The 27412-nt window shown below is 46.5% G+C and overlaps 2 protein-coding genes across 3 annotated transcripts; one reads left to right on the plus strand and one right to left on the minus strand.

Moving 5' to 3' along the window:
• The first annotated feature begins 1619 nt into the window (after positions 1-1619).
• On the plus strand, positions 1620-7887 carry Gcdh (glutaryl-CoA dehydrogenase). Of its 2 annotated transcripts, XM_057754319.1 has the most exons (12): positions 1620-1666; positions 1751-1882; positions 1967-1993; positions 2627-2770; positions 2916-2978; positions 3103-3273; positions 4318-4447; positions 4525-4741; positions 5193-5296; positions 5508-5633; positions 5831-5991; positions 7400-7887. In XM_057754319.1, the coding sequence occupies exons 2-12, from the start codon at positions 1780-1782 to the stop codon at positions 7471-7473; spliced, it is 1320 nt and encodes a 439-aa protein (XP_057610302.1). In that variant the 5' UTR covers positions 1620-1666; positions 1751-1779; the 3' UTR covers positions 7474-7887. The 2 variants fall into 2 exon arrangements, with proteins under 2 accessions (XP_057610302.1, XP_057610301.1); XM_057754318.1 differs by having other exon boundaries at positions 1649-1882.
• On the minus strand, positions 7218-25588 carry Syce2 (synaptonemal complex central element protein 2). Its single transcript, XM_057754320.1, has 5 exons — positions 25529-25588; positions 25059-25171; positions 11110-11263; positions 8378-8566; positions 7218-7318 (listed from the first exon to the last, which is right to left on the minus strand). The coding sequence occupies exons 1-5, from the start codon at positions 25550-25552 to the stop codon at positions 7259-7261; spliced, it is 540 nt and encodes a 179-aa protein (XP_057610303.1). The 5' UTR covers positions 25553-25588; the 3' UTR covers positions 7218-7258.
• Between the last annotated feature and the right edge of the window lie 1824 nt (positions 25589-27412).

Consider the following 27412-nt stretch of genomic DNA (forward strand, 5'->3'; position numbering starts at 1 on the left):
ACAGTACCTAAACACAAAGGCTCTTATTAAAATTTATTTATGGTCACGGTGAACTTCTGAGTAACCCTAGACCTATAATAGAGGCTCCGTGTCAAAGGGGCCTGCCTGAGAGGTTGTTTCACTGTACAGGTGCTTGTCACCAAGCCTAAAGACATGAAGATCTCCAGGGCACACAGTGCAAGGAGAGAACCAACTCTAAACTGTCCTGTCGTCCTTCACCCTTCTCCACATGGGGAGCTGTGGCACACTCTAGGCACTCGGTAAGTAATTCTCTCCATCCCTCTCTCCCTCCCTCTCTCCCTCCCTTCCTCCCTCCCTCCCTTTTTGCAATTCTGAGTTTTCTCTCTCTCCTTTACTGGGCAACTCTCTCACTAGACACACTTTCTCTCATACACACACAATGAATAGATAAATGTAATTAAAACTTGGCACGCAAGTGAGGTCACACACACTCTGGGAAAAAAGACACATTTTTTTGTTTTGTTTTTTACTGATTTTTATTGAGCTCTACATTTTTCTCTGCTCCCCTCCCTGCCTCTCCCCTCCCCTTTAACCCTCTTCCAAGGTTCCCATGCTCCCAATTTACTCAGGAGATCTTATAAAAGACACACTTGTAAAGATAACCGTCACAGGTCACCCACACACAGTTAAGAAAGGGGACATGGCCAATTCTATCACAAGAGAGAAATACAACCCCACAGAGCATGTTACAGGAAAGACCACATGCCACCGTCAGACACTGAGGGCTGAGAGGATGATCAGAATTGCAGGCCCTGAGGAGAAAATCACTTTGGGTCTGGGCAATTGCACATGGGTTTCTACAGCATTTATAGTTGTAGCATTATTGCAAAGCCATTTTCATTGGTGGCGTAAACTACTAAGAGCCAATAAAGGGCCGATGTAAGTTTACAAAGGGAAACCCTCTCCGTGTTCAGAGTCGAGCACCTTTTAGAAGCAGACACTGGATGGATGGCTAGCGCATTCTCCTCTCCTTCCGAAGGACGCTGTAGGTGGCTGCTTTGACGGGATAAACAATTATCATTTTTTCAGTAGCGATTTTACATTTACATTCCCCCTTTTTTCTATTCTTCATCTTCTGTTCAAAACAGAGCAACTCCAATAGAAATAATATCCAAGACATCCAGTAATATTCTAGATCATTTCTACACAAACACACAGCAAGTAGAACCACACCTATACAGGTACACAGGCAGTATTCACAGAAATACGGTTACTCTGACACACAAGATCTCGCCCACCTACAGAGAACACACAAAGTAACAAGTCGGGGTAGACAGGCGGGCAGGTTGCGCTGGGATCATCCAATAGCGGCCCACTTTTCTTTCCACCGCACTCCGTTTGCGGATTTCTCAAGTTTCAGTCCCCAGGCTTCCTTATTGAACATTGGGATCCCACCCCTCAGGCCCTTAGCAACTGGATAACCTGGGTGGGCGGAGCAGGAATACAGTTGGCCAATTGGGTTTGTACACTCGTTTTCCGCCCCTTTCAGGGTCGTATTCTTAAAGGGGACAACTTTCCTGCGCCGAGAAGAGCCAGCCTGCAAAGCGGCTGAAGCCCTGTCCCTTTTAAAAGGCAGAGCCACGGAGGGGGGTGGTGTTCTGGAAGGAACCAATGAGCAACCATTAGGCCGAGGTCAAGCGTGCAGGTCCGGAGCACAGTCTGCTTGAACCTGGTAAGAAGGGTACCGGGTTGGACAAGGCTGAGCTCCTCTGACACCCGGCTTTTCCAGGTGGCGGTCGCTGTGCACTCGCCGGCTTCATGGCTTTGAGAGGAGTCTCAGTCACCGCGCGGCTACTGAGTCGCTGGTCCGGCCTGCACTTCCCACGTGTCCCGCGTACGTGGAGTTCGGCGGCACACACTGGTCAGTGCAGGGACCTGGGATGGGGTTGGCGGGGAGACAGAAGGACACTTTCTCAGTGTGATTTTTCTCTCCCTGTGTTTGCAGAGAAGACACAGAGCCCATCGGTCAAATGTAAGAACCTCCTTTCGGGGCTGGAGAGATGACTCAGAGGTTAAGAGCACCGACTTAGTGTTCTAAGTCCTTCCAGAGGTCCTAAGTTCAATTCATGGTGGCTTACAACTATCTGTAATGAGATCTGGCGTCCTCTTATGGCCTGCACGCACACATGCAGACCTGTATACATAAGTAAATCTTGAAAAAGGAAAGAAAAAAGAACCTCCTTTCCCACTAACCCCTATCCAGCTGCTGCCTTGACCTTTGGTGGTCTCTGTGATTGCAAGGGAAGGGAGGCTGGGTTGTGCCCAGGGTCAGAAGTGCTACTGGGCTAGAGAAGGGTTATGTTTATCAGACTGTTTTGAAACCAGCATTCACCTGGAGCGAGATAGGGAGAATGGGTGCAGTTTAGAAATCTGGAAGAGGGCCGGGCCGTGGTGACGCACGACGCACGCCCTTAATCCCAGCACTGGAGAAGCAGAGGCAGGTGAATCTTTGTGAGCTCTAGGCCTGCCTGGTCTAAAGAATGCGTTCAAGGACAGCCAGGGCTACACGGTTCTAGAAATCCTATCTCGAAAAAATTAGAAGTAAATAAGAAATCTGGAAGAGATAGCAGGGGTCTGGCTGACTCGAACCCCATGCCCTCCCCAGCCTCTCGTCCTGGGTTCGACTGGAGGGACCCACTGGTGCTGGAGGAACAGCTGACCGCCGATGAGAAACTCATCAGGGACACGTTCCGCAACTACTGCCAGGAGCGACTTATGCCTCGAATTCTGCTGGCCAATCGGAATGAAGGTGCCCTGGTGGAGGGTGGGCACCTTGGGCTCCTCAACCACGCAGGATTTGTACCTGCTGTAGTGCACACACGCTAGCTCTGTCCCTGGAGTCAGGGACTCTATCAAGCTGAGAAGGCACTTGACTCTCGCACCCATCTCTGCAGTTTTTCACCGGGATATCGTGTATGAGATGGGAGAGCTGGGCGTGCTGGGACCCACCATCAAAGGTAAGGGCATTTCTGTGTATACTCTACAGTCCTTACTCCCAACATTCCACCCCGGCCCCCTGCCTGGTCCCAGCTGGGCTGAACTTTGGTCTTCTTTGATCTACCTGATCCTCTTCCACGCCAGGGTATGGCTGTGCTGGAGTCTCATCAGTGGCCTATGGGCTCCTGACCCGAGAGCTGGAGAGGGTGGACAGCGGCTACAGGTCAATGATGAGTGTTCAGTCCTCCCTCGTCATGCACCCCATCTATACCTACGGGAGCGAGGAGCAGCGGCAGAAGTATCTGCCCCGGCTGGGTAAGCAACTGCTGCCTGGTGGAGGGAAGTCAGCCTGGTCTGGAATGCAGATCCCAGTGTCCCCACAGCCTGGCTTCTTTCCTTCAGACCACCTGTGCCCTTGCCAGGCCTGACGGCTCAGGTTCCTTATCCCGTGACATCTTTTTCAGCCTTCTCCTCCTCACCTCCCCTTTGACTTCACCCGTGGTCATCATTGTCTCCTCTTGAATTTGTTTTCTGGTCCCCTCATTCCAGTCCAAAGCGAAAGTCTGAACTGCTAGCCAGGTCCATGCAGCCTGTGAGCAAGCCCAAGACCTTCCCTCTACTTCTCTGGTCACTCCGGTTTTATTTGTAGATAGGGTCTCACTATGTAACCCTGTTTGGCCTGAAGCTTTGTAGACCAGGCTGGCCTCAAACTAAGAGGTCTACTTTCTTTTTTTTTTTTTTTTTTTTTTTTTTTGAGACAGGGTTTCTCTGTGGTTTTGGAGCCTGTCCTGGAACTAGCTCTTGTAGACCAGGCTGGTCTCGAACTAACAGAGATCCGCCTGCCTCTGCCTCCCGAGTGCTGGGATTAAAGGCGTGCGCCACCACCGCCCGGCCGAGGTCTACTTTCTTTAGTCTCCTGAGGGAGAGAGAAGAGCTAGGATTAAAGGCATACATGACCATGCGCATCCCTCTGGTCACTCTTGACTGCTCAGCTACTAGGGATTCTCCAAATAACCGTTACCTTGGTGACTACTCTTCCTCAGGCTGTGTGTGGTGACACAGACCGCTAATCCTAGCACTTCAGAGGCAGATGGATCTCTGTTCTAGGACAGCCAGGACTACATAGCGAGACCTTCTCAAAAACAAAACGAAGAAACAAGAAAAACTTTCCTCTTCCGCTAAACCTTAGTCCCCTTCAAGACACTCTTGCCAACCCCTTCCTTCCTTGCCTCTCTCACATTATGACAGTGTGATTATGGCCTGGACCACTTCCTCAGCTCAGAGTGCAATGATGGCAGGATCTGTCTCTATCAGACGAATGAGGCCTGGTAGCCTTATGACCCTGTCTTCTGCTTGCAGCCAAGGGTGAACTTCTGGGCTGCTTTGGGCTTACAGAGCCCAACCATGGGAGTGACCCAGGTGGCATGGAGACCAGAGCTCAACACAATCCATCAAACCAGAGCTACACTCTCAATGGGACCAAGACCTGGTGAGGGCCCCAGGTGGAAGTGGGTGACACAGTGTGGGGATAGCAGCCAGATCCCTCTGTAACTTTCTGGTCCCCAGGATCACCAACTCACCAGTGGCTGACCTGTTCATAGTATGGGCTCGGTGTGAGGATAACTGTATCCGGGGCTTTCTGCTGGAGAAGGGAATGCGGGGCCTCTCAGCCCCTAGGATTGAGGGAAAGTTCTCCTTACGAGCCTCGTCTACTGGTATGATCATCATGGAGAACGTGGAGGTGCCCAAGGAGAATGTGCTCCCTAATGTGTCCAGCCTGGCGGTATGTGGTAGACACCTTGGGTACTGGTGGGGGTTACCTGCTTTCTCACCTTTTTAAGTGGAGAGCAAATATAATGGTCCTTATGCAAATGGAGCATTGCAGAGTTTGTGGTGCTCCCTGTTCATGGATGTGCTAATTGTACCTCTTGGCTCTGCCCAAGATATATATGGGCCCTGGGCCACTTTCTACACTGCTTGTCTGAGCAGCTTCCTGTCTCCTGCCAGCTTTATGCATACTGAGCACTGAGGTCAGGCCCCATGCTGTACAGGACTACGTGCATATAGAATGGAAAGGCACTGAACAAGGCTTGCTGCATCCCAGTTTTGATGTACATACCCTATGTGATTTAAATGCAGATTCCCTTGTTTGGGACATTTGGAAGATGGATTTTCTTTCATAGTTGGTTCTTCCCAGACCTTCAGCTGATTGAGACCTCTTGTCGATCTTATAGGGTCCTTTTGGCTGCCTTAACACTGCCCGATATGGCATCACGTGGGGTGTGTTGGGAGCTGCTGAGTTCTGTTTGCACACAGCCCGGCAATACGCCCTGGACAGGTGTGTGGAGGTGCTATAACACCTGAGGGGTGTGGAGGGTCTTGGAGTTCACCTTGTTCCCCAAAAGTGACTTCCCCAGCACCCAGGTTTCTCTGTTCTGAGCTGGCTCAGGACATCCTGAGCAATTAAAATGTTGAGCCAATAGCAGGGTCATCATAAATTGGGAAGCCTCTTGAACTATACAGGCCCTCATTTGACCTTGCTGTTCTAGGATCCAGTTTGGCGTCCCCTTGGCTAGGAACCAGCTGGTTCAGAAGAAGCTGGCAGACATGCTCACCGAGATCACACTGGGCCTCCACGCTTGTTTGCAGCTTGGCCGTTTAAAGGATCAGGACAAGTAGGGATTATACTCTATGATTGAATCCTGGGCCCTTTCTGTGGTCCTTCCCAGCTGATAGCCCCAGGGACACAAGCTTCTTTCTTGGTTTAGATGGCTTAGATCATGGACAGCCTTGCCAGTTGGACATATGCTCCATCTGTTGGGTGTGACCAGTGCATGAGACCCAATGTTTATAACATATGTGCCACTCCCAGGGCTACCCCAGAAATGGTTTCCCTGCTGAAGAGAAATAACTGTGGGAAAGCCCTGGACATTGCCCGCCAGGCACGAGACATCCTGGGAGGAAATGGGATTTCTGATGAGTACCATGTCATCCGGCATGCAATGAATCTGGAGGCCGTGAACACTTATGAAGGTCAGAGCTGGACCCTGGGCTTGGGGAAGAGGGTGTCACAGTGGCCTGGGGGAGGGAGACAGCAGTAAGGAGCCAGAATAGCACAGCTCCATCCTCTAGCTGTCACCAAGTGACTATCAAGTCCTACCCTCCTATCCCTTACCTAGAGTTACTTCACAGATGTTGTGGGAGTAAATATATATGGGAGTGACTGCATGACTTCAGAGGTCCCAGTGAGCACCTGAAATGCTCCTGGCCCTTGCTCTCATCGTGGCACAGGGCATGGAAAGAGACACAGTCCTAGAACCAAAGTGCCAAGAGATGGCATGGTTCCTGGTGGTGGGTGTGAGGAAGAGAACAGCACACTGTAATTCTATCACAACTTTGTTCAGAGAAAAAGTTGTTTGTAGACTATGGGAGTCTTGTACCCATGGCTTAGGACAAACGTGGGAAAAGATTGAAAAATGGTATTGGGGACAGGGGAAGAAGGGCTGTAAGAATGTTGTCATAAAAACATAAGAACCTGAGTTTAAATCCAGAGCCCTTATAAAGCCAGCACAGTAGCATGTGTCTATAACCCAGTGCTCTTAGGTAAAATGGGAAAGTGAGGCACAAATCCCTGGAAGTTCTTAGACCAGTCAGCCTGGGTACACATAGTGAACAACAAGCCCGTCTCAAAGCCCGACACCTGAGGCTGCCCACTGGCCTCCAGATGTGTCATGGCATGTGCACCTACACTCACGTATTTCTCACCAGTATTTAAAAGGAAGGAGTACAATCCAGTGTGACCCGTGCACAATGGGACACTAGCTTCATGGGCAGAGAGGCTTCTAGACAGAAAAAGCAGAATGTATGGAATATTTTCACTGCCTCAATAATTGAGGGTTTGAACCAAGGGAAAGTCGCAGTCTTCAGTGTTTATCTGAGGCTACTGGATGAAACATTCCAGCAACAGTGAGAGGGAGAAGTGGGTGAGATCCTACAATGTGAGCATGATTTGAGATGGGTCAAACTGGGCTTTTGAAAGTAAATGGGATCATTTAACTGTGTAAAAATGGAACTATTGGTTTCTGCTGCTGTCCCTAAAGATGGGGTGGAGCAAAGGACCATCCATGTTTTTGCACAGATGATCAGTTTTCCCAATTCTGGAAAAAAGTAGGCCAGGGTAGAAATCAAACATTTAAACATTTAATGAAGTGTAGGTGTGTACAGAACTGTAAAAAAAAAAAAAAAAAAAAAACACACAGTATGGCTCAGTAGGCTCTGTGTCTTCTCTTGATGGCTGTCATTAGGACGGGAGCTTCTTACTGCAGTCAGCATTCACCATCTGCTCTTCTAAAGTGGGGACCTAGGGCAGCACAAGACATGACTTTAAAGGTCATTTATGAGCTGAAGATTACAAACAAGTTCTAACATTCATCTCACACAGGTACACATGACATTCACGCTCTGATCCTTGGGAGAGCAATTACTGGGATTCAGGCATTCACAGTTGGCAAGTGAACACACTTCAACGGAGAAACGCTTGGCTAGACCCTGGCAGCACCACACACTGCTCTGAGTCTGCTCAAGAAGTGGTGGACGGATCCAGCTTTTATGGTAGAAAGTGAGACACTGGTTTGAGACTATGGAAATTTCCTTCTGAGAGATGTTCAGATATGTTCTACAAAAAGAAGAAACAATTCTCTGTAGCCTTTTAAAAATGAGATTCCATCTACCTTGTTTTCAGCTTCTAACTGGGGGAGGAGAGAAAGACAAGCCAGTAAGTGAAGCAGAGCAGACCTTGTGAAAAGGTGCTCTAGAGTTTACAATGTGCCTTCCTTCCTGCCTCCATCCCAGGGGCAATACCTTCTGTGTTCAACACTGAGCAGATAAGAGGAAAATAAAGAGCCTGTGCCTCACTCATTGGGGTTGGTCTGGGTTTACTGGTAACCACAGAGAGGTCATTTGGGGAGCGTCGCATAGGAGGGATGAGCATGCCTGAGGTTGTCTTTCTGGAATAGCTCATAGACTTTGAGCTAGACAAGTCTCTGACTGGTAGGGGCACTTTGTACTTTCTTTCATGATACAGCTAACTAATTACACAATAACATGGATAACAGTGATTTCTCAGTCCAGACTATGTGACTTGGGACCCCCAGAAGGTGACAGAGCACCAAGGGCTTTTGGAGCAACTGTAACCCTGTGGGCTAGGACTGGCAGTATAGGGCTTAGTAACAGTCCTGTTTCCTAGAGTTAGGGTGGCTATCAGTGGCGGAGCACTTGTCTGGCACGTGCAAATCCATATGCCCCGGATGTCATTCCCAGCAATGCAGGGAAAAAGGAAAAGGTCTGGTTCCTGTTCATATGTACTCTCAGCTGAGTCATTCCAGGTCTCTTTCCTCACAGGATACCTCTGAACTCTTACCTCAGACTGGACACATAGGTCCTTGTATACAGTTTCCACAGTTTGGCAGACTTGTTTGAGCTCCATTTCTAGAAGGCTGATCTTTGTCATCTTCTGAGTGAATTCTTGGAGTCTTTCCTGAATGATCTTGCTGTGGTTGCTGTACACCTGGTACATCCTCTCCTCCAATTTCTCTGTCAGATCTGAGACCTTTTACAGAGTAACAAAGAATTGTACTCACTGTAGGCAAATTTTGCTTTTATTTATTAAAACAAGATATAGGGCTGGAGAGATGGCTCAGCGGTTAAGAGCATTGCCTGCTCTTCCAAAGGTCCTGAGTTCAATTCCCAGCAACCACATGGTGGCTCACAACCATCTGAAATGAGATCTGAGGCCCTCTTCTGGCCTACAGGCATACACAGAATATTGTATACATATTAAATAAATATTAAAAAAAAAAAAAGATATAGCCGGGCGGTGGTGGCACACGCCTTTAATCCCAGCACTCGGGAGGCAGAGGCAGGCGGATCTCTGTGACTTCGAGACCAGCCTGGTCTACAAGAGCTAGTTCCAGGACAGGCTCCAAAGCTACAGAGAAACCCTGTCTCGAAAAACCAAAAATAAAAAAAATAAATGTGTGTTCAGTTGGTTTGTCATCTTAAATTTAGGAATGATTAAAAATCAACAGGTGGGCTGGAGAGATGGATCAGAGATTAAGAGCACTGGCTGTTCTTCCAGAGGTCCTGAGTTCAATTCCCAGCAACCACATGGTTGCTCACAACCATTTATAATGAGATCTGTAGACATACATGCAGGCACAACATTACAACATTGTACACATAATAAATAAATAAAACTTTTTTAAAAAATCAAGAAGAAAAGTTAAATCTGTAGGAAATCAGGTATAGTGGTACAAATCTGTTATCCCAGCCCTTGGGTATAGGCAGGAGGGAGGGTCTCCTGGGGCTATACATTGAGTTCCAGGTCATCTAGAGTTACATAGCAAGATCCTGCCTCAAAACCCCAAAATAAAATGTACAGAAAGACATGCATTGGTTCTATGCAAACACTACCTCATTTGAATGAGAGACCTGAACACCATCTGTGAAGACTGGCATCCATGGAGTTCTGGAACCAATCCTCTTTCTGATACTAAGAAAAGACTATCTGTATTTAAAATAGAAAAGGTGTGACTGAGAGCCCAGGACCAGTGCAGTTCATGGTCTGCTAGCTGTGCATTCTCAAGCAGCCTCAGGCACAGCCATTGATACTGCATTCCAGCAAGCACAGCTCAAGGGATGAGCTCCATGTGTGCTGTAGAGCCAACAATCTCATCCCAGACCATGGGTAAGATAGCGCAAGCTACAACCAGGCCTGCTGGAACAGGTCTGTAATCCTAGCTACTGAGAAAGCCAAGGCAGGAGCACGACAAATTCAAGGCCTGGACTATAGAGTGAGTTCAAAGCCAACAGGTAAGTGACACCCTGCTTCAAAATAAAAAGGCCCAGTATTAGAATACTTATCTAGAATGCTTAAGACTCTAATTGAGTTGGATAGATCTAGGTTCCTGAGTCTGGTTCCCTTATGTCATTTACCATTATATTTTTAAAGATGGGTATTTTGCCTGCTTGTCTGTAATATGCATGCCTAGCGACTGGAGGTCAAAAGAGAACATCTGATCTACTGGAACTGGAGTTCCAGGCAGTTGTTACCTGACATGGGTGCTAGGAGTCAAACTCAGTCCTCTGGAAGAGCAGTAAGTGGTCTTAACTGCTGAGCCATTTTGAGCCCCAATTTTTTGTTGTTGTTTAATTTTTTTGAGGCAGACTCTCATTATGTAGCACAACTGGCATGAAACTCATTATGTATGTTGGTCAGTGGATTGCGCACACCTTTAATTCCAGTACTTAGGAGGCAGAGGCAGGTAGACCTCTGAGTTCGAGGCCAGTCTGGTCTACAGAGTGAGTTCCAGAACAGCTAAGGCTATACAGTGAACCCGTTTCAAAAAACTTGGAAGGAAGGAGAGGAAGGGAGGAAAGGAAGGAAAGAAAAAGAAAGAGGAGAGAGAGAAACTCACTATATAGACCAGGCTGGTCTTGAATGCACAGAGATTTGCCTGTCTCGCTTCCTAAGTACTGGGATTAAAGGCAGAGCTACCATACCTGGTTTTACCACTTTAGAAATTGCTTATGTGGCTGGGCGGCAGTGGTGCACACTTTTTTTTTTTTTAAATATTTATTTATTATGTATACAATATTCTGTCTGTCTGCATGTATTCCTGCAGGCCAGAAGAGGGCACCAGACCTCATTACAGATGGCTGTGAGCCACCATGTGGTTGCCGGGAATTGAACTCAGGACCTTTGGAAGAGCAGGTGATGCTCTTAACCACTGAGCCATCTCTCCAGCCCAGTGGTGCACACTTTTAATCCAAGTCAGAGGCAGGCAAATCTCAGTGAGTTCGAGGTCAGTCAGGACTGTTATACGCTGTCTTGAAAACGAAAAAATAATTGTGTGTAAATAGGTATCAAACCAATAGCTGTTTTCAGGTTAGACAAATGCTCTACCACTAAACAACACACTCATCCCAAATCATTCATTTCTGAGCCTTAGTTTTCTCATTTATGATATGGGCCCAATCTATTGAGTGTTCTAGAATAAAATGAGAACTGTGTGCAGAGCATCTTGCAGGGTCCCTGGAACCCAACAGATGTCAGACCATAGGTTCTTCCTTCCCTTTGAGAGATTCTGTCACCTTCATCTTGAGGTTGTCCCTGAAGTTGGTCATGAGTGCATGGTCCTTCTGCCTGCTCTCATTGATGTTTTCAATCAGCTCCTGGGCTTTCTTCTTCAGGATTTCAATGCTAGACTCCAGGGAGGAGAAGGGTCCTGGCAGCTGGTAGTTGGCACTGAAGTGAAGATATAAGGGTTAAACTCTGACTTCTGAAAGCACTGAAAGTATCATGTTCTTCTAAAAGTGGCTGATCTGAGTTGGAGCTCAGTGGTAGAATATGTGCTTATCACAATTGAGTACCATACACACACGCTCATGGGGGCCAGGGAGAAGCTGTACGGTATGAGTGAGGAAGGTGTGGACTGCTGCCTTTGTGGGTGACACTCAACAATTTCCCTATTTCATTTGTACCTTGAGACACGGGGCAGCCTCCCAACCCTTGAATAACCTAGATGAACTAGGGTGTAAGTCTAACCTGCCTGCAGTTCCAGAACACAATCTGTGCAGCCCAAAGCCACTGCTCATGTCTGTATGTATATTACGCTGGCTTCTATGAAGTGAGTACTATGGTAGTTTCCATAAGAACCAACCCCCTGGGGGTTGCTTATATGTTGACTATTTGGTCCCTAGTTGGTGAAACTGTTTGGGGAGGATTAGGAGGCATGGCCTTGGAGGAGGTGTGTCATTGGAGTTTGAGGTTTCCAAAGACCAGCACCATTCCCAGTATGCCATCTTTGCTTCCTGTTTGTGGATTGAGATGTGAACTCTCAGCTGCTGCTACAGGCAACATGCCTGCCTGCCACCATGTATAACCTCTGTGGCTCTACACTACTGTCCTTGTCACGTATGATCAGAACCTCAGAGGACTGTGCACTGGTTGCCTCTGTACTCTAGCATGCAGTTGTCCACAGCCCGTTTTTTTTAGATTTATTTATTTGTTATGTATACAACATTCCTTCCATGTATGCCTGCATGCCAGAAGAAGGCACGAGATCTCATTCTAGATGGCTGTGAGCCACCATGTGGTTGCTGGGAATTGAACTCAGGACCTCTGGAAGAACAGTCAGTGCTCTTAACCTCTGAGCCATCTCTCCAGCCCGTCCATAGCCCATTTTGTTATTGGTTTCCAGACAATGCCTCATTCTTTAGCCCAGGCTAGTTTCAAACTCAAGGCAACACACATGCCTCAACCTTTCAAGTGCTGGGATTACAGACATGAGTCACTATGCATAACTTCACTCTCTGTTGAATGAATAAAGGACACTGTTGTGGAGTATTATTTTAAGGTGTGTTACATTTCTTCCTACTGCTTTTGTTTATCATGCAAAAACATGTTCCATTTGTTTGATTAAATAAAATTAACATGTGGTCAGGAGGTTAAGTCAGTAACTAGCTGACAGGAAGTGGTAGAGAGGAAACCAGGTATAGCGAGTGATTTTTTTTTTGGTTTTTTTTTTTTTTTTTTTTTTTGGTTTTTTGAGACAGGGTTTCTCTGTGGTTTTGGAGCCTGTCCTGGAACTAGCTCTTGTAGACCAGGCTGGTCTTGAACTCACAGAGATCCGCCTGCCTCTGCCTCCCAAGTGCTGGGATTAAAGGCGTGCGCCACCACCGCCCAGCTATAGCGAGTGTTCTTAAGTGGGATCCGAGCAGGTCTCGTGGGTTTTTCAGATGTGAGCAAGAGGAAAGGGTGAGCTACTTGCAGTTCAGCCTCTCTGAGCTAGCAGAATTTCACCCCAACCTTTGAATCCTGAGTTCTATAGAGGAGTAGAGATGTAGATAAAGTTTCCCTTTGAGAGAGCCCAGTGTATGAAGGAACAGAGTTCCCACCCACTGTGACCCTTGTGGCCAAACTATCGCTGCTGAGTTGCAGTTGCTGATTAGGATAGCAACTGCTTAAGGGGCAGCCACAGGATTGGGTTAAAAAACAACAGAACATCCACTGACCTATTATCCCACCTCCATACAGAGACTCAGGTTTATTGTCTTCCAATGTGTTTACTATAGGACTGCTCTAGAAAGGCAGAAACACTACATACAGAAAGCATGGGGACTAGGAGGCCGGTCCCTGAACATTTCTAGAAAATGATTTTTGGGGTGGAACAGATGTATAAGGAGTCTCTGACCTCTGAGGCTTCAACCAGTCATCTTTCCAAGTCTGAGCAGGGTGGAGATTCACTCAAATCCTTGGGTGGCTTGGATGTTTTCGAAGGACAGCTATGCTCTCCTTGCATGAGCCTAGGCCTGGGGAACAGGCTCAAGATGCCCAGTCTTGGCTTCCCCAGCTGTTTCCCTCCAGTATAGCTTCAGACAGAGACTATGCCCTCAAAGCTTGCTGGCGACCACAGCTCCTCTTACCTGGTATACCCTCCCCAAAAAACTACTGTCTCTCCACAACCAAATGCTTTCTCTTTTTCCATATTCCATGTTCCAGTTTTTGTTTTTGTCAACTTGACACAGGCTGGGGTCATCTAAGAAGAGGGAACCTCAACTGAAAAAGTGTTTCCATTAGATAGGCCTGTAGACAAGTCTGTGTGGGCATTTTCCTGATTAATGATTGATGTGAGGTGATCCATAATTTGGTCCTGGCTTGTATGAGAAAGTAGGCTAAACTGGGTGGTGGTAGCGCATGCCTTTAATCCTAGCATTCTGGAGGCAGAGGCAGGTGGATCTCTGTGAGTTCAAGGCCAGCCTGGTCTACAGAGTGAGTTCCAGGACAGCCCAGGCTACACAGAGAAATTCTGTATCGAGGAGGGAAAAAAAAAATAAATAGAAAAAGAAAAAAGTAGTCTGAGCAAACCATGGAGAACAAGCCAGTAAGCAGTGTTTCTCATGGCCTCTGCTTTAGTTCCTTCCCTGCTTGAATTCTTGGTTTGGCTTTCCTCAATGGTGGATTGTGATTAGAATGTATAATTGACACAAACCCTTTCCTCCCCAATTTGCTTTGGTGATGGTGTTTTATCACAACAATAGAAAGCAAACTAGGACTGCACTACCTCTGGAGAGAAGAATGGCCCTGGAAACACTGTAGCCCTCAGGGCCACTTACCATCCTACCTATGTTTGCTCATGACAAAATAAAGCATAATAAGATAAAACAAAACCCATCACACAGACAAGGCAAACCAAAAGAAGGAAAAGAGCCCAAGAACCAGAGACTCACTCATTCATAGTCAGGAGTCCCATAAAAACACTAAACTGAAAGCCATAATAGATATGCAAAGAACCTGGTGCACCAGCAGCAGCCAAAGAATGGGAAAAGATAGTCACCAACTCCACTTCTGATAGAGGACTAATATCCAAAATACATAAAGAACTCAAGAAACCAGACATCAAAATAACAAAAATAAACAAAAACTAGCAACCAATAACCCAACTTTAAAATGGGTACAGATTTAAACAGAGAATTCTCAATAGAGAAAACTCAAATGGCTGAAAATCAGTCAGAGAAATGCTGACAACCTTAGCCATCAGGGAAATGTAAATCAAAACTACTTTGAAATTTCATCATATGCCTGTCCATGGCTAAGATCAATAAAACAAATGACAGCTCATGCTAGTGGGAGTCAAATTTGTACAGTCACTATGGAAATCAATGTGGCTGATTCTCTCAGAAAGATGGAAATCGATCTACCTCCAGATTCACCTATACTACTCTTGAGCATATACCCAAGGATGCCTCACCCTACCACAAGGACACCTGCTCAACCATGTTCATTGCTGCTCTATTTACAACAGCTAGAAATTGGAAACAATGTAGGTGGTCCCTCAACAGAATGTATAATTATTATTTTATATGCATGTATGTATGTATGTATGTATACCAGATTCGTGCCTCGTGCCCACAGAAGACACAAGAGGGCATCAGATTCTCTAGAACTGGGATTACAACTGCCATGTGGAGGGGCTGGAGAGATGGCTCAGAGGTTAAGAGCATTGCCTGCTCTTCCAGAGGTCCTGAGTTCAATTCCCAGCAACCACATGGTGGCTCACAACCATCTGTAATGAGATCTGGCGCCCTCTTCTGGCGTGTGGACATACATGGAGGCAGAATGTTGTATACACAATAAATAAATAAATCTTTAAAAAAAAAAAAAAAAAAAAAAAAACAACTGCCATGTGGATGTTGAGAAGAACAAAAGCCCAGTCAGCTCTCTAGTCCCTCCTCTTATATCTTTAGCCTGTTTGGGTTGACTTTTTTCTTTCTCCTTGGCATGTGCTACTTCAAATCTCTTCTATCTTTAAACTGTCTCTTTCTGTGTATCTCCTACTATGTCACAGGCTACCCTCATTCAGCCAGTATGTAGAAAGAGCTACTTACACTGCTAATTTGTATTTTCTTTTTTTTTTAAATATTTATTTATTTATTTATTTTAATATTTATTTATTTGTTATGTATACAATATTCTATCTGTGTATATGTCTGCAGCCCAGAAGAGGGCACCAGACTTCACTACAGATGGTTGTGAGCAGACAGACAGAATATTGTATACATAATAAATAAATAAATATTAAAAAAGAAGACAAATATTTACATTATGATTCATAACAGTAGCAAAGTTTTAGTTATAAAGTAGCAATGAAAATAATTTTATGGTTGGAGTTACCACAACATGAGGAAATGTATTCAAAGGTTGCATCATTAGGAAGGTTGAGAACCACTGCTCTAGAAAGAACTACCTGGCCTTAGTGTACACATCACTTACAGTGTTAACATCTTTGTCTATAATCCAGCCAACTCCAGACTCCAGGAGGACTGAGACCTTGCAGAATTCATCTTCTCTATCCCCATGTGCAGCCAAAAAGTGATTATTTTGTTTTTCAACACAGGGTTTCTCTGTGTAGCCCTGGTTGTCCTGGAACTCATTCTGTAAACCAGGCTGGCCTCGAACTTACAAAGATCCACCTGCCTCTTCCACCCAAGTGCTGGGATTAAAGGCGTGTACCTCACTACTGAGCCCAAATTAATGATTCTTTTTTTTTTTTTTTTTTTTTGTCTTTTTCGAGACAGGGTTTCTCTGTGGTTTTGGAGCCTCAAATTAATGATTTTTTTTTTTTTTTTTTTTTTTTTTTGGTTTTTCGAGACAGGGTTTCTCTGTGGCTTTGGAGCCTGTCCTGGAACTGGTTCTTGTAGACCAGGCTGGTCTCGAACTCACAGAGATCCGCCTGCCTCTGCCTCCCAAGTGCTGGGATTAAAGGCGTGCGCCACCACCGCCCGGCAAATTAATGATTCTTAAACTGAGTGTGGTAGTACATTTAATACCAGCACTTGGGAAACAAAGGCAGGTGAATCTCTCCAAGTTCAAGGACAGGCTGGTCTATATAGAGAACCTGTCTCAACAAACAGACAAAAATAATGATTCCTGAGGGCTTTCATCACCACCCATACTTTGGTTACCCCAAAATTTATTCCCTGCCCATGTCCCTCTTCAACCTCCTAAAAGTGTCTCCTCCCAGACCTCTCAGCAAGGCTATCCCAAAGGCATTCAAGCTTCATCTTTGTCCACCAATTAACATCTCTCTTTTTCTCCCTACACAAGATCCCATCCTCCCTCCTCTTAGTAAATGATAAAGCCACCTGATCCCAACACTAAAACTTTAACAGTCTGCCTAGAGATGGGTTTCTCTGACCCTCCAGGTCCTATCTAGAAATCTTCTAGTTTCTACCTTTCAAAATTTCCCCCAATCTATTATCCTTTGCAGTATTGTGGTTTTCATTTCTCACCTGGATCATTGTGACTTTCCAAACCAAAATCTGACCTCCTAACCCTGTGTGACAGCCTAAAAAAGACCCCCCAGGGCCATATGGTCAAATCTAAATTCCTTATACAGCAGGCAAGGCTTTCCAGGGCATGGGCCTGCACCCTTTCCAGCCTTACTGTTTTGTTTTCTATGTAGGGTGGGCCCCAGGCTCTGTAAATGCTAGCTAAGTGCTCTATCACTGAGCCATACCCTCTACCCTAGCAATCTGACCCTTTCACAAAAAATTTCCCCAAACCCACCAGCCTTTATCCAGAACCACTTCCCTTTCTGCTTCTGCCAAAGTAAGACCTAAGCTTCCCCTCCTTTCTTGGTCATGACTCTTAGATTATGTTTTTTGTGTTCAGGGTGGGAACGACAATTCTCTTCTGTGCTTTTCGCACTTCAAAGACTTCACTATGTGCTGAATTCCTGAATGTTCTCCTGACAGAGCTACTCTAAGATCCCTGCTCTCATTCCTTCTTACACCCAGCTTCCCTTGACTCATCCTCTTCTGGACCAGCTCAGGATTTCAAAATTAGACTCATCTTGCAAGATGTTTCTTTTTTGTGTAATTCTCTGCAACCTGACTGAACTCCTAATGGCTGCAAGATGCTCTACTACAATACTCAAGAGTTGAGGTGAAAAATCACTTGAATTAAACCAATTCAGATTTTGTGGTGGGACAAATGCCTGCATCGGATATGAGAGCATATTTTTATTTTTCCAAACCCATCTTTTATGGATTTCAGCTTTTCCATTTCATTTTCTTAATACTCAGCAGCTGCATATTAATCAAGATGCTAATGAATCATTGGCTTCCCTGGGTCTGTACTCACCAATTAGCTTTAATAAACAAAATGTGTGGTGTCCTCTCTGTAGGCTTCCTCAGTTCCTGAGCTGACTTCTGTGGCAGAACCCTGGACTGAGGCCAGGGATGGAAAAGAGCCCAATACAGTTATGGGGCTTGCTTGGCCTGCGTGGAGCCTAGGATGGGGGGCCTTTAAGTGTATCAATGCACCCATCTATTATGTCTGTCCTTCTAAGAAGACCCTAATCAGTTCCAAGAATTAGAAGAGTTCCCAAGCTGGCAGGGGGCCCAGGAAACGGGTCTCAGCATAGAGACCATCTGTTCGCTCCAGGTAAATCTATGATTGGCAGGCGTATGAGCCAGAGCTACCCACTGATGGGGCCTTCTTTCCATGGCCTCTCACAGATAACACAAATAAATAAGCCACCAGCCACTTATGACCATCTTGGGGGACAGTCCCAGGAGAGGGACCCACAGAATCTGGCACTCAGGAAAAGTGATGTTTTGCTGAAGTCCTGCCAGGAAGGGGGAAGGTTTGAGTGGAAGCTGATGAGCCAGTTCCTCACCTACCTCCCCTCCAGAAACGTGTTAATATTTCAATCATGTTGCTGCGTGTTGGCTGCTGAGTCCATTAACTGGTCCCTGTGATGATTTTCATCCATCTGGTTTCTGGCTCCTGTAGAAGTCCTTCAAGTTTGTAAACGCTTTCTTTGCTTGTGCCTCTTCACCTCAGAGATTCTGGTCTAAGTGTGCTATTTGCAGTACGTTTATCAAATAAATGATTCATTCATATCTGCTTGTTTTCTAGTTTCTGACTAATAGCACTAATTCCACCCTGTGGTCTGCCTTCTCATTGAGAAACAGGGGAGAAAAGGGAGAGCTGTCTTTCTCTGGGTCCTCGGCTCTGGCCTCAAGTGAGCTCATTCAGTTCACAACTGTCATCACAGCAGCCTCTCCCACAGCATCCTAGCAGTCCCTGATATCACACCACTTTGAGTTCCAGCTCAGAGATCCCAGTTTTGATTTCTTACCTTAGCTGTACATAATCATGAAAATGTCCCCTGCTCTCCCATACACCTCAAAAAATAAAAAGGGGAGGGGAGGCCGGGCGGTGGTGGCGCACGCCTTTAATCCCAGCACTCGGGAGGCAGAGGCAGGCGGATCTCTGGGAATTCGAGGCCAGCCTGGTCTACAAGAGCTAGTTCCAGGACAGGCTCCAAAGCTACAGAGAAACCCTGTCTCGAAAAATAAAAAAAAAAAAAAAAAAAAAAAAGGGGGGGGAGGGGAATGTAAAATAGAATTTAAGTTCTTGCCTCTGTTCTAGAAGCTAGCACCTGTGGGAAACCATGCCAACAGATAGCAGGGATGTCCTGGTGAGCACTGAGCTACTACTGGCTCTCTGAGGAATGGGGGAAAACCCTGATTTGAAGTTTGCCAAATGCCACTGTGCAAATATTCCCACTATAGCAAATATCAAGCTTCCAACATAAACTTGCCAACTTGGGAAGGGATATATAGAATAAGCTCTTGCAAGCCAGTAGGAGCCAGTTCGAATATACTTCCTCCTGCCTATTCCCTAAGGGCTTTTCCCCAACCTCCCCTGCTAAATGGCACCCCAGACAGAACCCCCAACCTGATCCATATCCACACACGTCCTTCAAACCATTCTCTACTTAGTAGTCACGGCATTTCTTTCTTATTTGTTTGTTTGTTTGTTTTGAGGCAGTCTCACTATGTAGCCTCGGCTGTCCTTGAACTCAGAGATCTGCCTACCTCTGCCTCTGGAGTGCTGGGATTAAAGTTGTGTACCACATCCAACCATCATCTCTTTATAACAGGAACCTGAGTATGCCACTTCTCTGGCCCAACAGTTCCTACTAAATATAAGTACCTTTCTTCTAGTACCCATTAAGGTACCTAAATCTGTGGACACTCATATACACACCTTCTGTAAAACGGTGTAATGCTTGAACAGCCTACACATATCCTTCTGTTGCAAACCAGGTGTGGTGGTGCATGGGAGGTGGAAGCTACAGCACCAGTTCAGGACAATTTCAGCTCTGTATCAAGTTCAAGGTTAGCCTGGACTACATAATAGACTTTCAAAAGGACAAACAAGCCTAATAAGGAGTCAGTGAGATGACCCCATAGGTAAAGGCCACTACTAATCAAGCTAAGAGACCTAAATTCAATCCCAGGAACCCAGATAAAGATGGAAGGAGAGAAATGTAATAAATCTGTTGGGTGGCCTGGCAATTTGGAACCTGACTATAAAGGAGACTATATATACTGCATCCCCATAAAAATTTCTATATGGATGTTCATAGCACTAGTACATATAATAGTCAAACATCTATTTGTCTATTGATAACAAAATATGACAGATTCATAGTATGTAATTTCATTTTGCACAAGGAGGACCGAAGTTCTGATAAAAGCTAAAGGTATAAATGACATACCAAGTGAAGAAAGTTAGACACAAAGGAGCGCATGGCATATGACTCCATGCAAATGAAATGTCCATAATAGACACTATATGGAGACAGAAAGCAGATTAGTAGTTCCAGGAGATAGGAAAGAGGCAAGGAGATATGAGGTTTCTTTTTTAGAATGATGAAAATGTTTCGAAGCTGATTAATGATTGTATGGCTCTATGAATGTATTAAAAACTATTAAATCACACACTTCCACAGGTGAGTTGCATGGCATATCACAGGATGAGCATCCTCAATTCTAAATTCCAAAATTCAGGGCAGGCATGGTAGTGAATACCTTTAATCCCAGCCCTGAGGAGGAAGAGGTAGGCTGGTGTAAGAGGTTTTTCTGTCTATGTGTTGCTTTCATTGGCTGAATAAAGAAACTGCCTTGGCCTTTTGATAGGGCAGCACTTAGATAGGCGAAGTAGAACTGAATACTGGGAAGAAGGGCAGAGAGAGCCACCATGGAGCTGCCAGGTCAGACATGCTGAATCTTTCCCGGTAAGCCACAATCTCGTGGTGATACACAGATTAATAGAAATGAGAGAGCTAATGGGCCAGGCAGTGTTTAAATGAATACAGTTTCTGTGTGATTATCTTGGGTGTAAGCTAACAGGGCAGCTGGGATCAAAAGCAGGGCCCTTTCCCTTCAACAGTAGGCTGATTTGAGTTCAAGACCAGCCTAGTCTGCATTGTGAGTTCTAGGATGCCAGGGTTGCATGTTGAGACTTTGCCTTAACAAAATAACCCCCAAATCCAAAACTCTACAATGCACAGAAAGATTCAGATAAGCAGATGGCACATGCCTATACTCCTAGCACTTGGGAGGCTGACACGGAAAGACCTTGAGTTCTAGGACAGCTGAGTTGTACAGCAAGACCCTGCCTTAAAAAAACAAGGGCTGGGTGTGGAGAGTGGATGAAGTCCTGAGTGGATGTGCATTGTTGATATGAACATAGCGTATCAAGAACTTCAATGCCTTAGATTCCTAGAAACAGCAAAATCTTCCCATGGTCTAGGTCAGATGTTGACAGTGTCTGTACAAAGTATAAACCACAGTTTGGTTTTTTTTCCTCCTAAATGTTTACAACCTGAGACCTCCCTACAGAGACACATACTGAAATTAGCACAATCTGCCTCCTCAATTGGTATATATATATATATATATATATATATATATATATATATATATATATAAATATGCACACACACTCATACATATTTATATAAATAAATACACTGAGTTTTGGGGCTGCTGCTAGGGTGCCTCCATCAGAGCACATAGTCCACCCAATCCCAGCTTTTCTGTACACGTGTCTGTCCTTTCTTCATTCCTTTGTCACACCAGTCAGGGTCAAGTTCAAAGTGCTATAGTTTTAACAACTGGAAATGTACACTCAGTGACAGGGTGCTTATTTACCATGCATAAGACACTGGGTTCTGTCAGGCGATGGTGACACAAGCCTTTAATATCAGCACTCGAGAGGCAGAGGCAGGCGGATCTCTGTGAGTTCAAGGCCAACCTGGTCTACAAGAGCTAGTTCCAGGACAGACTCCAAAGCCAGAGAAACCCTGTCTCAAAAAAATAAATAAACAAATAAATAAATAAATAAATACCCCCCCAAAAAAAACAGAAAGAAAAGAAAGAACTGAGAAATTGGCCCTCACTGAAATTAAAAACTTAAAAGCCAAGTGTAGTTTATAGCTGTCTTATTCATAACTACCAAAATTTAGACGCAATCAAGATATCCTTCAAAAGTGAACTGAATATATACTGGGACATATCCACACAAAGGACATTTTGAAGCACTAAAAACAAGTTAAAAAAAGACAACCAAATGAGTTGTGATGCCACCAAAAGCAACGAGCTATCACAACTCCATATTGCTAAGTCCCTAGAAACCGAAAGTGCTGGCTTAGTCATTGTTGCAATGCCCATCATCTAAACCCTCAATGAATATCTGGTTGAATAAAAGTGCATGGGAAAAACTTTTATTTTGATTTTTTGAGACAGGGGTTCTCTGTGTAATAGTCCTGGCTATGCTGGAATTTTCTTTGTAGACCTGACTGGGCTCGAACTCTCGGAGATCCACTTATCTTTGCCTCCCACGTGCTGGGATTAAAGGTTTCCGCGACTACCACCCAGTTGGGAAAAACATTTTGTTGTTGTTGTTTTTTTGGTTTTTCTTTTTTTTTTTTTTTTTTTTTTTGGTTTTTCGAGACAGGGTTTCTCTGTGGTTTTGGAGCCTGTCTTGGAACTAGCTCTTGTAGACCAGGCTGGCCTCGAACTCCCAGAGATCCGCCTGCCTCTGCCTCCCGAGTGCTGGGATTAAAGGCGTGCGCCACCACAGCCCGGCTGGGGAAAACATTTTTTAAGTTATTCTTGACACTTTCTTTCTTTCACTCCAGAATCTAATCCATTATTGATTTTCAGATCTATCCTCTTAAATATTTCCTGAACCTGACATATCTCACTATTTCCATACTACCACAGACCAAACTATACACGTTGCACTTGGGATTATTCCCATTGCCTCCACACTCCTGTCCTTCATGTCACAGCAGCTAGGGGGAGCCTTTTACTACTTTCTGTCAAAGAGAACAAACTTCTCTAAAAGGCTAGATAGTAAAAAAAAAACAAAACAAAAAAACTTTTTTTTAAAAGATAGTCTCATGATGTAGCCCTGGCTGGCTTGGAACTCAAAAAGATCCACTGGCCTCTGCCTCCCTAAAACTTTTAAAAATATTTTTTATGGTTTATTTAACATTATTTTTATGTGCATTGGTGTGAAGGTGTCAGATTCCCTGCAACTGGATCTTCAGACAGTTGTGAGCTGCCACGTGGGTGCTGGGAATTGATCCTGGGTCCTCTAGAAGAGCAGTCAGTGCTCTTAACCACTGAGCCATCTCTCCAGCCCCTCCCTAAAACTTTTTTTTTTTTTTTTTGGTTTTTCAAGACAGGGTTTCTCTGTGGTTTTGGAGCCTGTCCTGGAACTAGCTCTTGTAGACCAGGCTGGTCTCGAACTCACAGAGATCCGCCTGCCTCTGTCTCCCAAGTGCTGGGATTAAAGGCGTGCGCCACCAACGCCCGGCTAAAACCTTTTCTTTTAATATTTATTTATTTATTATGTATACAATATTCTGTCTGTGTGTATGCCTGCAGGCCAGAAGAGGGCACCATGAGCCACCATGTGGTTGCTGGGAATTGAACTCAGAACCTTTGGAAGAGCAGGCAATGCTCTTAACCTCTGAGCCTTCTCTCCATCCCCCTCCCTAAAACTTTTTAATATAAAGTAGTCAAATGGAGCTGGGTGATGGTGGCGTGTGCCTTTAATCCCAGCACTCAGGAGGCAGAAACAAGCGGATCTCTGTGAGCTCGAGGCTAGCCTGGTCTACAAGAGCTGGTTCCAGGACAGGCTCCAAAACCACAGAGAAACCCTGTCTCAAAAAAACAAAAACAACAACAACAATAACAAAAGTAGTCAAATGGTGTTGGTCCTCCCATTCTTAAACCTCTGAGAAGTATCTAAAGTCTGACTACAAAGCTAGGGATGGAACTCAGTTGGTAGAGTGCTTGCTTAACATACACAAAGTCCAGGGTTTAACCCCAAGCACTGTATAAGCAGGTGTGTGGCAGTATAAACTATAATTGTAATAGTTGGGAGATGGAGGGCAGGAGGATTCAATTCAAGGTCACCCTAGATACACGGTTAGTTTGAGGCCAGCCTGGGATATGTAAGAACCCACTGAAGGAAGGAAAGCAAAAGAAGGTAGGGAGAGGAGAGGTCTAATTGTATCTCTTATATCTCCCTCTTAACCTGTACGGTTCAATAATCTCTGCATGCCTATACTCCAGCTGCTCCTCTGCCTGGAGCAGGGTCTTCCTTACCCAGTGGCTTACTCCTCATCACCTCCAGGAACTCTGCTATGACCTTGAGGGTGAATCAGTCACCGTTACTGTCTCGTATTTTTCCCTCACACCACGTAGCATCTGGACTGCCACCTAGCTGGCACTCCATATCCATAGGCTCTCATCCATGGATTCAAACCACAAGTCAAATTTAGAAAAGGTTCCGGGGATGGGGCGCTTGCTTGCATTTTGGAAAAAATATTCATTTTGATTTTTATTGAGAATATTGTGTATCACCAGTGTGTGGTGACGCACACCTTTAATCCCAGCACTCAGAGGCAGGCAGATTCCTGTGAGTCCGAGGACAACCTGGTCCGCATATTGAGGTCCAGGCCAGGCAAGCCTACATAAGGAGACCGCTTTGAGAGAGAGCTGCAGAAATGGATGCTCAGCAATTAAGAGCACTTCTTGCTCTTGCCGAGGACTCACATGGTGGTTTACAACCATCCAGAACTTCAGTTCCAGAGGATCTGACATATGACATACCCTTCGACCTGCGTAGGCATTAGGCATGCGCAGGGTGTATACACACACACACACACACACACACACACAGCTAAAACACTCACCCAATCAAATCTAAAACACAAACAAACAAAACAAAACAAACAGACAAACCCTAAAGTCTACAGAAGCAGGGCCGTGAATGACATGGTTCATGAAACAGGCATTTGCTGCTAAACCTAAAGACCAATTTCATCCCAGAACCACAAGGTCCAACAGGTTCTGACTTCCACATGTTCACCATCTCACAAACATACAAAATAAATATTAAAACAACAACAACAAACGGCACGAGAGAGCATGAGTCTGAGGATGAGGCTGCTACGCAGTGTGAGAGAGGGGCTGGAGCGCCTGTAGCTCGGACTGGGGGAGCGGGATGGGGGGGGAATCCTGAAACTAAACCTCGTGGGTACGGAAAGGATGACAACGTGTCGCCAGCACCCTGGACCGTGCTGGGCACCCGGAAGGTGTTACGTCACCGTGGAACAAGACCTCGTAGAATGACCCGCGTGAACCAAGACGGGGGCCCCCACCTGGCTGCCGCGGCGCTAGCCTCTTCCTCGTGGTTCTCGTTCTGCTGATGCTCCCCGCTCTCCACAACCGCCTGGGGCTCCTGGTCATTTAGGTCCACGGGAGGCACCTCCACCTGCGAGCACAGGAGGCTCTGAGAGGCGGCGTGGGCGGGCGCCCCCACCCGCGCGTCTGGTCCTCACAGGGGATCCCTGTGGCGCGCTAGAGCTTCGGGCTGACAGCGAGCGAGCGACGCGCTCCTCGTGCCCTCCCCAGCCCGGTCCACACAGCGAGGGGCCTTGGCGCGGCGCCGGTACCGCACCGCCTCTCCTCCATCAAGACCAGCCGTTCCGTCAGTCAGAAAACCTCGCCTCGCGGGGGAGGAGGCGGACACAACAGTAGGGAACGGCCCCCGGCTTCAGGTCGGCGGGGGAAGAGCCGGATCCCGCCCGCCCTTTGCCCCGCCCGCCGCCCACGGAAGGGAAAACAGCACCTCACGTACGCCCTGGCGCTCCATTTCGTCTTTTCCCGCCTCGGAGCTCCCGCCCTCTGCTACGCCTTCGTCCTCTGCGCACGCTCCGCCCTCCGCACGCCCCGTCTTCTGCTACGCCCCGCCCTCTGCACACGCTCCGCCTTCTGAGCATGCGGGTCTTCTGAGCATGCCCGCCCTCTGCACGCCTTTGCTTTGCCACGCCCCCGCCTCCTGCTACGCCCCGCCCTCTACATGCCCCGCCCTCCGCACGCCCCGTCTTCTGCTACGCCCCGCCCTCTGCACACGCTCCGCCTTCTGAGCATGTGGGTCTTCTGAGCATGCCCGCCCTCGGCACGCCTTTGCTTTGCCGCGCCCCCGCCTCCTGCTACGCCCCGCCCTCTACATGCCCCGCCCTCCGCACGCCCCGTCTTATGCTACGCCCCGCCGTCTGCAGACGCCCCACTCTCTGCTACATCCCACCTTCTGCAAGCGCCCCGCCCTCTGCACGCCCCTGTCGTCTGAGCACGCCCGCCCTCTGCTACGCCCCGCCCTCCGCATGCTGGTCTTCTGAGCACGCCCCGCCTTCTGCTACATCCCGCCTTTTGCGCACGCCCCGCCCCTCCCCGCATAGAAGCGCTCCCTGGCCCCGCCCCCCAAGTTTACACTAGGCCGCGCATGTGGTCAGGCGCCGGTGGAGTTATGCTGGTCTAGCGCCCACCGGCGACTCTGTGCGTCTATGGTCGCAGAGCGTATTTGCAGGACTCGAGGGTCACCTGTGGCACTCAGATTATAGAGTTTGACGAACTCATACTGTACATCGGCGTTCGGCCCCTGTTTACAATTTTTTTAAAAAAATACTTATTTGCCGTGCGGTGGTGGCGCACGCCTTTAATCCCAGCACTCGGGAGGCAGAGGCAGGCGGATCTCTGTGAGTTCGAGACCAGCCTGGTCTACAAGAGCTAGTTCCAGGACAGGCTCCAAAACCACAGAGAAACCCTGTCTCGAAAAATAAAAAAATATTTATTATGTATACAATATTCTGACTGTGTGCACGTCTGCAGGCCAGAAGAGGGCACCAGACCTCATTACAGATGGTTGTGAGCCACCATGTGGTTGTCGGGAATTGAACTCAGGACCTTTGGAAGAGCAGGCAATGTTCTTAGCCTCTGAGCCGTCTCTCCAGCCCTGTTCTATAATTCTTTTTTCAAATTCTTCTGAAACAGGGTCTGACTATGTCCTGGCCTAGGACTCTGTGTAAACCAGGCTGTCACTGAACACAGAGATCAGCGTGCATCTGCTTCCAGAGTGGTAGAATTAAAGGCAGGCACCCCCACGGCTAGTGATAACCTGCGACATTTATTTATTCATTCATTTGTTCATTTATTTTTTTGTGAAGAAAGGTTTCTGTGTGACCCTGGCTGTCCTGGAATTCACTTTGTAGACCAGGCTGGACTCGATCTCAGAGATCCGCCTACCTCTACCTCCTGAGTGCTGGAATTAAAAGCGTCCACCACCACTCCAGGCTGTAATTTTTTTTTTTTTTTTTTTTTTTTTTGGTTTTTCGAGACAGGGTTTCTCTGTGGTTTTGGAGCCTGTCCTGGAACTAGCTCTTGTAGACCAGGCTGGTCTCGAACTCACAGAGATCCGCCTACCTCTGCCTCCCGAGTGCTGGGATTAAAGGCGTGCGCCACCACCGCCCGGCCAGGCTGTAATTTTTTAAAATAAATTTATTTTAATTTTATATGCATTGGTGCTTTGCCTGCACGTGTGTCTGTCAGATCTCCTGGACCTGGAGTCACAGACAACTGTGAGCTGCCATGTGGGTGGCGGGAATTGAACTCACGTGATCTTTTTTTTTTTTTTATTTTTTTTTGGTTTTTCGAGACAGCGTTTCTCTGTGGCTTT

Source organism: Chionomys nivalis, chromosome 21 (genome assembly GCF_950005125.1).
Source record: "Chionomys nivalis chromosome 21, mChiNiv1.1, whole genome shotgun sequence".
Classification (NCBI taxonomy): domain Eukaryota; kingdom Metazoa; phylum Chordata; class Mammalia; order Rodentia; family Cricetidae; genus Chionomys; species Chionomys nivalis.

What these genes read in the sequence shown, in the direction of transcription:
- Syce2 (XM_057754320.1), bottom strand. Translation starts at nt 25,552, where the DNA reads ATGGAGCGCCAGGGCGTACGTGAG. An exon ending in AGCGCCAGGGCGTACGTGAG is followed by an intron (nt 25,172 to 25,528) that starts GTGCTGTTTTCC and finishes CTGTGCTCGCAG; the next exon opens with GTGGAGGTGCCTCCCGTGGA. An exon ending in GGGACAACCTCAAGATGAAG is followed by an intron (nt 8,567 to 11,109) that starts GTGACAGAATCT and finishes ACTCTGTAAAAG; the next exon opens with GTCTCAGATCTGACAGAGAA.
- Gcdh (XM_057754319.1), top strand. Translation starts at nt 1,780, where the DNA reads ATGGCTTTGAGAGGAGTCTCAGTCACCGCGCGGCTACTGAGTCGCTGG. An exon ending in ACAGAGCCCATCGGTCAAAT is followed by an intron (nt 1,994 to 2,626) that starts GTAAGAACCTCC and finishes TGCCCTCCCCAG; the next exon opens with CCTCTCGTCCTGGGTTCGAC. An exon ending in CTCAATGGGACCAAGACCTG is followed by an intron (nt 4,448 to 4,524) that starts GTGAGGGCCCCA and finishes TCTGGTCCCCAG; the next exon opens with GATCACCAACTCACCAGTGG.